Here is a 9,889-nt window from a genome sequence, read left to right as displayed (position 1 = left end):
GAATTTCGCCTAGTGACAAACAACATCAAGAATATTTAAACAACTAAACAAGAGATCATTAGAGATGTCTGGTCGCGGTAAAGGAAAAGCTAAATCGAAAGCCAAGTCCCGCTCGAGTCGAGCGGGGTTGCAATTTCCAGTTGGTCGTATCCATCGTTTGCTACGAAAGGGAAATTATGCTCAGCGTGTTGGTGCTGGTGCTCCGGTGTATTTGGCAGCGGTTCTTGAATATCTTTCGGCTGAAATCCTTGAGTTAGCCGGGAATGCTGCTCGGGACAACAAGAAGTCCCGGATCATTCCTCGGCACCTGCAACTGGCAGTTAGAAACGATGAAGAACTGAACAAATTGCTCTCTGGTGTGACAATCGCACAAGGTGGTGTCCTACCCAACATCCAAGCTGTTCTGTTGCCCAAGAAGTCCGGTAGCGCAGCTCCAACCACCAAAAAAGTGAACTCACAGAGTCAAGAATATTAAAAATTGTTTTAATAGCAACCAAAAAAAAACAACGGCTCTTTTAAGAGCCAACAATTCTCTAAAAGAATACGAAACGAGATTCTCGTTAAATGAGTTGCCTAAGATGGTGATCACTGATTACGGGCGAGCATATTGACCAAGTGCACTTAATGTTTTATGTGACTTGACGATTTTGAAATATTGTGCTAAGAAGCGAAATTTGTGATTTCAATTTGAGCTGACAATGGCCAGGCTAGAGAAAGGGGGGATGTTGAAGGTGCCATGCTTCAGTTGTAAATTTCTATCCACATTTGTAAAGTGTAAATATTTGTAAAAAAAAGTTGATTTGTGGGTACTATCAAATTTTACTGTCATATGCATACAAATGTTTTTATTGTCATATGCAAACATGGATTTATTCACTTTTTGGTCCCCACAGTGTGCTTAGTCATTCAAATTCCAAATATTGCATTGTTATGGGGTGATTTCATTAGTTTTTTTTATTGGGGTACCATGCACATGTTTTTTTATAATTAAAGCCCTTGGCTTGGGTAGTTATACTGTCAAAGTCCTGTAAAAGCCTAGGTCTATGCTCTTTTTAATAGCCATGAAAGATCCTTTTTAGTCTTGATTACATACTATTTCTATAAATAAGGTTATTCCTAAGGACACTATTGCAAGCAAAGGTTGACTGCTGTAAAATTTGTCTGAACTTTTCATGCTTACTAGATGTGTACAAACTTTGCAACAATTCTTATTTATGTGAAACAAGCCCTAAACATTTTAAAAATTGAGAGCACTTCCCCTGCATATATATTCTCATTTGATTAATATACAAGACTTATTTCATAAATAAAAAAAATTAATATTTACATAATATTATCAACAGCAGATTTACCATAAGTCAAAATAAGTGGTAACATCCTATATTTGGGTACTATAAAAATTTCAAAACCCTATATTTTTTAGAAATACACAACCATTAGACCATTGGTATTCAACTCCTTTGACTTTAAAGTTGTGCTTTATTACAAGATGTGCTACCAGATGGTGTTACTTTGTTGCTTGTATGTGTATTTTTGCAGTAACATTGCCAAAAAGTTGTATTTGTTGATGTATTCTTGAAAACAGAACTAGCCTTTTCGATTGTCATAAGTCTGGGAGTTAATATCCTAATTTAAATCCATGCAGGTGTGGATTCTTGTTCACTGCGATTGGCGTCAGTATCCTCTTCCATCTCAACCTTCAAAAATAAACATATTCAAGTGTTGCTGCAAGTTAGGTGTGAAAAACTGATGAAATTGACTATAACAAAATGCTCAAATACTTCTTGGCCAGGATTTAGAACTGCTCCCCCAGGCTCAGGACTTGTTCCATCATATTCATCAGTTTCATCATCAAGTACTCCAGCTGATTCTTCATCTTCACCATCCTCTATTTCTTCTTCCGCAACCTAGAACAAATGTATATTTGTACAGCGAAAAGACAACACTTTGTCATATTAAACAAACTCTAACATTTAGACTTTAACACTGCCAAACCTATGCATACTATAGCATATGAACAATTTTGTAGAAGCACTTGCTGTACATAGTTCACTTAATTAAGACCTCAGATGCTTCTTTAGTTTCTCCAATTGAAAGAAGATCATAACCTTTATCAGCAATTTCTTTCATCTAGCATTCAAATAGAAAAATAATTATGCAATTTTGTTACAAATATAAACTTCTCTCTCTCATTTGATACTGTTATTAAGTAATTGATAGAAATATATGCATGTTTGCATACTGTAGGAACAATTACTTTCCAAATACATCAGTCAGCCATAAAACAAATGTAGAATATGCACAACCCTCTAATCTCTCCAATCTGAAAAACCCCAATTACAGATTAACACAGTACTGCATGCTGAGGTCATCTTTGCCAATCTTTAAAGGGTTCCTAAAAATTTATACTGCTGAGCCTCTCTGCAGAGTGTAGACCTAGTTATAAAGATGCTCTGTACTTGCATTCATACAATGGCAAACCAAACAAATTATATACAGTAGCTTGCCCATGAGCCCATCCATTGCAGTTTTACATAAAAATTGAAATACGATGAGGATGTCATTTTATGTACCATAAATTTGTATTCATCTTCTTCTTGTGCCAATAAAGCATCATCGTCAAGCCTTTCATCCAGAGAAAACCAATCGTGATCAAATAATCTTGGCAAGGGATTCATAAACTTGGTTGATTGGAATGCCATCCTTTCATCCTCTCACTTTCTCAAATCTGCGGAGACTAGACACTAGTAACTAGTTGTGGTTGTTTCACGTTCTTCCAGGGGGGGGGTGCTAGTGATATTTACTCGTACGTATTTAGCACATTAACTTCCTCTTTTTTTTTAATTAAGTTGCACTGCGGCAATTGCTTCTTGGCTTACAACCTATAGATTTTGTATGGAAATGATGTGAGCGAAATTTGCTTAGCCTGTTGTTAGAAAAGAAACATGTAAAAAATTCAAATAACGCGTGTTATTTACCGCGGTTTGACCAATCAGCATGAAGACCGGACGCACGGTAGTGATATGGGTTCAACATTCAGTCAACACATTTTAAGGCGAAGCAAACGAATTATTCTACTAGGATAATACTACGAATTATTCCTTTTACAAATGATTAATAAGTGTCGTTTATTAAAATTTCCATAGTTTCGAATGTCAAGATATTTTGTAGATATTGGATACCTTGTTGTGAGCAGGGAATAATCTAATCGGGTCTCGTATTCTTGGTGTACGAGTCAGTCACTCCTGCACGCTGTACCTCAATCCATATTCAACGGCGGGAGTTCATGGGTGTTAATGAAAAAAATGAAGAGGAAATTTTATGGTCGCCAATGGCTCTTCGAAAAGATTCAAGACACGATGAAGAAAGACAAAAATTTGGATGATCCAAAGTATAGAGGTGTAGCTATACTTGGTCAAGCAGGTTCTGGTAAGACTTCAGTATTATTGCAATTGCTTCATCCAAATGAAGGTGATAGCATCCAAAGCGAATTGTCTAAGAACATAATAGCGTATCATTTTTGCGAGGGTGACAATCAAGAGTCTTTAGATGTTGATCATTTTATACGAGACATTGCGTTACAGTTGTGTAAACATGAAAAACTAGCAAATTATAAACAACGGTATAATTCGGGTGACATACAAGATATCCTGAAGAAAGAACACAGAAATGAAGATCTTATGAATATTTTTAAGAAAATAATTATTGATCCGCTCAAGTCACTGGTAGTGGAAAATCAGAAATTGCTTTTGGTTGTTGATTCCATTGATGAATCATTATCTAAAGGTGGGAGCCAAGACACTGATGTTATTACCATTTGTAGTTTATTCGTTATCGCTCTACAGCAGAGCTTGCTACCCCCATGGCTACGTTTAATAATCACCGCTCGACGACAGTCTAGAGATGTCATGAAAATGTTTTCTGGTTTGAGAAAGATCACTTTAGACGATTTAAAGAAATCGTATGTTGTGAAAGATGTACAGCAGTACATTTTAGACAGGCTAGATGCTGAGCCTGACCTGAGAAAACACTTGACACGCAATACAGCTGAGCAATTTAATTTACTCCATGTCAAAAGTAATGGGTGTATTCTATATCTTGAGCAAATACTAGATAATGTTATCAAGGGCGTTTTGACCATTGAGGATGTTAGTGATATACCTGGAACATTAAATGGCCTGTATTTATGGTTGTGTCAACGATTGTTTGCTGAAGATGTTTATAACGTTCATCTGAAACCAATATTAGAAACAATGTTAGCAGCTAAACAAAACTTGAGTTTTAATGACTTACTATTAACTATCAAGTTAGTGAATGATGGTGTTAATGAGAAGGAGGTTCAGGACAATTTAGAAATTCTATCACCTGTGTTAGTCTTGGAGGATGGTACCTATCATTTTGTTCACAATTCATTTAGTGAATGGCTTGTGATGTAAAGCACTGTACACGACGCTTTCTCTGTAACGTTGCTAAAGGTCATGCAATGTTGGCTGTTTATTTCATGTGTGGAGGCAAAACATTAACATTACAAGAGAATGAAAGGTTTTTATGGCATTTATTACAAAGCCAGTATCCTTCGAGTGATCCAACCAAAGTTGAGCAATGGTTGAAGTGGAGTGGTGTACGTGCTGAAGACGCTGGCTCACTTGGGGAGATTAAAAGTGAGAGTGCACATAAACTTGGAGATATGCAAAACATTACAAAATCAAATTGTGAGGGCGAATCTCATTCCAACAGAAATGATGGCGTGGAATCTTGCACACAAATGAACAACAATAGAGAAGAAGAAGATAAGGACTGGACACCTCTTTTGAAGGCAGCGTACAATGGCAACTGTAAAGAAGTTCATTCCCTGCTCCAAAAAGGTGCAGATGTTAACTTCATTGATAGGAGTGGTAAGACAGCACTGAGTGTTGCAAGCAGTCAAGGCCATGTAAAGATAGTTCATGATCTTATAAACTGTGGTGCAGAAATAAACACTCGTGATTCTAATGGATGTACACCATTAAGAGCAGCAGCAAGATGTGGTTCATCAGATACAGTTAATTTACTGTTAAAGCATGGTGCTATTCCTGATCTGGCTGATAACAATCAAAGAACTGCTTTGAGAGCTGCAGCTTGGGGTGGACATTCCGATATTGGTAAGTACTTAAAATACCTAAGCCCAATTAGTGCATTTTAATCCAATTATGTGTCTATATTCCCTTATATTGCACTGGACAAATGTTAATTTTTTTTTTGTTTTTCCCCAAAAAAGTTACACATAAACAATCCAATTTGGCTTTCTTGACAATAATTGCTCTAAGAACAATAAATTGCATTTCACATCTTGTTTTCAAGCTGTGCATAGGAGTTTTTTGCATGACCATAGTAGAAAAAAAAACATTCTAAAATTACAAGATTTTATGTAAATGAATTAGTAATTATAAAAAAATATTTGAACAGCATTCACAACATCCTAAACCGTTGAAATATGATCATGAGCTAATGACATAGGCACTTCAAAGACTATAATTTTTCACTCCTAATATTTTTTTATGGACCACCCCCAAGTCATTGCTCAAAGTGTTATTTTCTGCTGGCTAAGGTATGAAAGAAGCAGAAAATGTTTTCTTACACACTCCTGGGGGCCCAATTGTGAATTGGGTGTGGCGGGTGGTATAGGTTGCATAAGCACATTTTGTTGTTTCTTCCACCAAAGCTGACATAGTGACCATTTTTTCTTAAGGAATTTCTTAAGGGGCATTTAGGGTTGGCATTGTAGTAGCAAGTTGATTGATCAATTACTAATGTGTGCATATGTTCTGTTATACAAGATGTATTAGCTGTTATGTTTTATAAAGTTCAGCAGCGGCAGATGGCTGTGGCAGCTCCTAGCAGTGTGTGAGAAATACTAATAAGTAATGACCAACTCTGGATATGGATATAGACTGAGTATTTATAGTAGTAGTATACTCTACCCCCCAAAAAAAAATGTTTATTTGAATGCCACACAATGAGAATCTGGCACCAAATGAGTTTTTAAAAATTTTTGTCATTGCAAAACCTTGCTGCCAACCCTTTCATTTCCTTAACTTCAGATTTTGAGGAATGTAATTAAAAGAAACCTGTTTGCTATATTTACTGGGCCTGGAAGAATGTTCTCATGTTACTGAGATGACAGGGCCAGTGATGACAAGTAATGTCAGAGAATGCAATATTATAAACATATGGTCATGTATAATAATATGAGTGATCCATTGCTATCACTAGTCTAAGGTTTTCTGTTAGGCATTTTGATTAATACTTTGAGTAATGGATTAGTGCTTTTAATTTTAGTGAAAGCTGAAATGGTGTAAGACGGTAAATAATAGTTGGAACAAACGCCATTCTTCGTGTCGTTTCTCATCGACTTTGGTATTTACGTAAATGCCGCACAATTAAAAACACGCAACAGTCCATTTTCCTGACAGCCTTCAGGATTCGTGCTCATTTTCAATAGTCGTGTCTTCAGTTTGATCTCCAAGTGTTGATTGAGATATTCCAGGAGCGTTCAAACTAATAGACGGACATGCGTTTTCAGATGCAGCGTAATATATACTGTATCTGAGGTGTAAATATTTACCCAAATTCCTACTACCCGGAGTAGTTGCAAAGTTAAGCAACTTAGCTACATAGTTGTTAGAGTACCGCTCTTGAAACGCAGATTTCGAGGCGAAGTTGCATCTTTCTCAGCTGCTCTTAATAGAGATCCCCAAGAACTCCGACCATCTTAGTCCAATACCTACACATTGGGGAAAAAAATTCCCATAGGCCTCACTCTAGCATTTGCATAGGAGCAAGGAAGAGCTACCCTGGGTTAAGTTTAATTTACATGCTGTTTTTGTTTGCCTTTCTGGATGGTTGTTCTTTTCAAGACTTTAGAAAATAGAATCTCTATGTTAAAATAAACTGTTTTCGAACAATTTATCCCCTGAAGCTATTGTACACCTGCAAAATGGTCTTAAAACACCACACTTTATAACGGAGAAACGCTTGTAGCTATGAGGATTTTCTCTGTATTAGTTCTTCAGTTGCTGCAGAAAGGTGCTGATCCCAATCATATGGACCATGAAGGCCGCACAGCATTAATAGCCGCTGCTCATACTGGTTGTGTTAAAACTGTTGAAGTTCTGTTAGATCACAAAGCAAGTGTAAATCATGCAGATAGCGATGGAAGAACAGCATTAGCAGTATGTATTCTATCAGAAGCCTCGAAGAACCAACTTGGTAAGAATTTCTTAATTTTTATAATGGTTTTATAATTGAGTTAAATAGTTAGCTACGTTAAAAAGGGGGAATAAACAGTTGCATATGTGAAAAACGCCGATTAATGCTGTTCCATTTCTAGAATTACGCAGTTGCAATGAATGTTAATAGCGATATAAAAATTGTTTTTTATTTTTCATGTCAGATGTGATCAACGTTTTGTTGGAAAACGGTTCAGATGTAAATCACCCAGATTTCGATGGTATGACTGCCTTATGTTTGGCGTGTACGCTGGGCCATAAAGGTGTTGTACAATTGTTATTAGAGAAAAATGCAGATATTGGACATTGGGATAGACATGGCAGGACGCCGCTGATGCTAGCTTCAGCTAATGGACATCATGCAGTTGTTAAATTATTATTGGAAAATCAAAGAGGTAGAGATTGTCTTTGGGTTTTCATAAAATCGGCAATTATTTAGTGATGATAATTTCTGTTATTAGGTAAACAGAGAGATATACCGACAGAGAATTTTTTTAAAAAGGACAATTCTGGCTGGACGCCATTGCTGGTTGCCTCATTCAATGGTACGTGAATTCTAATAATGTAACTTGATTTTTGCTTAGCACTGTCGGCGCATGAAATATAATTCTTAACATATTTGCAGGTTTTGAGTCAATTGTCCAGCTACTTCTCTTTTACGGCGCATCTTTGGCTGAAGTTGATGACTCCAAACGAACCGCCCTAATGCTTGCCGCACATGAAGGCCATACAGCGTTAGTTGTACAACTTATTTGTGCAGGATCATCTGTGAATGCGAAATCTCTTGAGAGACGCACGGCAATTCACTACGCGACATTATTTGGACATATTGAGTGTGTTGAAAAATTGTTAGAAAAAGAAGCTGACGTAAACGTATATGATAGTAATGGTATAACACCATTGAACTACGCCGCCAAGGAAGGTATGCATAAGATTTAGCTAATGAAATGTCAACCTCACAGGCCAGACTCATCGTGGAGCGAAGGTAGAAGAGCCTGGCCTGCGAAGGTTGATGAAAAAAACTATTGAAAATATGATTATGAGCTTGAGTGATTTCTACAGATGAGAGTGAAGCCTGAATCAACTATACATAAAACGTAATACCTTATCAAGAGTAATCTAATTGTTTCGTAAAAAACTAATGCTATAGTTCAAGTAGGGCTATACAGGAGGCAGCGGGTAGGATACTTAGTCTAGTGTTATCTCAGTGTGTTAGTTTTTTTTATTATTTTTTTCTTCAGGTAATGCTAAATTGTGTGAAATGCTGTTAAAAGGTGGAGCGAAGGTCAATTGTCAGGATCCAAATGGAAGAACTCCTCTTCATACAGCAGCATGGAGTGGGTTTTATGGTGTGGCGGAGAAATTAATTGAATATGGTGCAGATGTAAATCATTCAGGGTTGATGGGATACACACCATTAATGACAGCAGCCTGGAAAGGTCATACCTCTGTTTTAAACTTACTTCTTAAGAAGAATGCACAGGTCGATGTCGTGTCTAGCAATGATAAAGCGACAGCTCTCAACATCGCTGCTCAGGAAGGTCACGAAGATGTTGTCAGGTTGTTGTTAAACAATAATGCGTCGTTGTTGCCAGATAAATACGGAAGAGATCCTATGAAGGTTGCCCAGCAAACAGGTAAATTGTTTCAGCTCATTTTTATGGTATCCACGTTTCAAAGAAATATTTCCTGGGGAGGGGGGTTTGAACGTTATGTCTGATAAAAACCTAAGTTCAGTTGCAAAATTGATGTTGAGATGTTCTGCTTCTGTTTCATTTAGTTTAGTGAAAACTTGAACCTTCCTAATGGGGCTAGGGCCTAGGAAGAATATTTGAATATTCCTATTGAATTTATTACCAATTATAACCAAACTAGTTGTAGTCATGAATTATCCAGTAAATTATAAAGCATTGCCCTTGGAAACTACCATTGGAAGATGGGCAATATGCCATGTAATAGTCATTTTGTTTTCATAATTTACAGGGAATCGAGTGGTGGTAAAGATATTAGATTCCTTTAGTTCTTTATCAGTGAGTGATGCTAATTTTACCAACACTCTGAAAAAACAATTTCCCAAACTTACAAAAACGACTTCAAATGTGGACAACTCATCACCAGTTCTCTCTGGGAAAAACAAGAAATCCATAACACGAACAACATCCACAACCAGTTCACGTGGAAAGGAAGGAAGCGGTGAACTGGCTAGCTCAAACACAAGTATTAGTTCTACTGGTCCTTCAACACCTTATGAAGAAGAATATACTCACTCTTATTGTGGTCCATTTGGTGAAATGTCAATGACAATGTCATCAATGTCGAGTTTAAAGCAGAGTAAAACTACCGTGTTGAGTTCTTCCCTTGCAATGGACGATGATGTATTTTTCGGAAGGTCTATGTCCAAAGATTCTGTTCATAAAATACCATTTGACTTTAATATTGCATACCACGGTTGTGATCCAATTACTTTAAGAAAAGCATTAGAAATGCCATCAACCGAAACAACATTATGAACTATCTATATATCATTGCAGAATGTTAACGAATAAAATATATTGATATATACTTTTATAATATGAAACAAGTCAGAGTTATCATTGATTATTTTTTTGTAAAAAACAAAA

General features: G+C 36.6%; 3 protein-coding genes across 3 annotated transcripts; 2 read left to right on the top strand and 1 right to left on the bottom strand.

Moving 5' to 3' along the window:
* Positions 1-5: 5 nt before the first annotated feature.
* On the top strand, positions 6-812 carry LOC114521366 (late histone H2A.2.2). The gene has a single exon (XM_028541783.1). It carries the CDS (start codon positions 65-67, stop codon positions 473-475), a length of 411 nt encoding a protein of 136 aa, XP_028397584.1. The 5' UTR covers positions 6-64; the 3' UTR covers positions 476-812.
* Positions 813-1,256: 444 nt separating this feature from the next.
* Positions 1,257-2,759, bottom strand: LOC114521497. Its single transcript, XM_028541967.1, has 4 exons — positions 2,574-2,759; positions 2,065-2,130; positions 1,782-1,907; positions 1,257-1,697 (listed from the first exon to the last, which is right to left on the bottom strand). Exons 1-4 carry the CDS (start codon positions 2,700-2,702, stop codon positions 1,632-1,634), a joined length of 387 nt encoding a protein of 128 aa, XP_028397768.1. The 5' UTR covers positions 2,703-2,759; the 3' UTR covers positions 1,257-1,631.
* Positions 2,760-2,889: 130 nt separating this feature from the next.
* On the top strand, positions 2,890-9,818 carry LOC114521333 (ankyrin repeat domain-containing protein 50-like). Its single transcript, XM_028541738.1, is given in 8 exon segments — positions 2,890-4,425; positions 4,428-5,141; positions 7,045-7,248; positions 7,433-7,663; positions 7,730-7,813; positions 7,894-8,190; positions 8,510-8,905; positions 9,252-9,818. Coding segments are annotated over 8 exon segments (3,582 nt in total). The 5' UTR covers positions 2,890-3,296; the 3' UTR covers positions 9,779-9,818.
* Positions 9,819-9,889: the final 71 nt, after the last annotated feature.

Source organism: Dendronephthya gigantea, unplaced genomic scaffold, assembly GCF_004324835.1.
Source record: "Dendronephthya gigantea isolate DGI-Jeju-01 unplaced genomic scaffold, DenGig_1.0 000020F, whole genome shotgun sequence".
NCBI classification, from domain to species: Eukaryota; Metazoa; Cnidaria; class Anthozoa; order Malacalcyonacea; family Nephtheidae; genus Dendronephthya; species Dendronephthya gigantea.
Note: the sequence above shows the minus strand (reverse complement) of the source record. Positions and strands in the feature narration are given on the sequence as shown.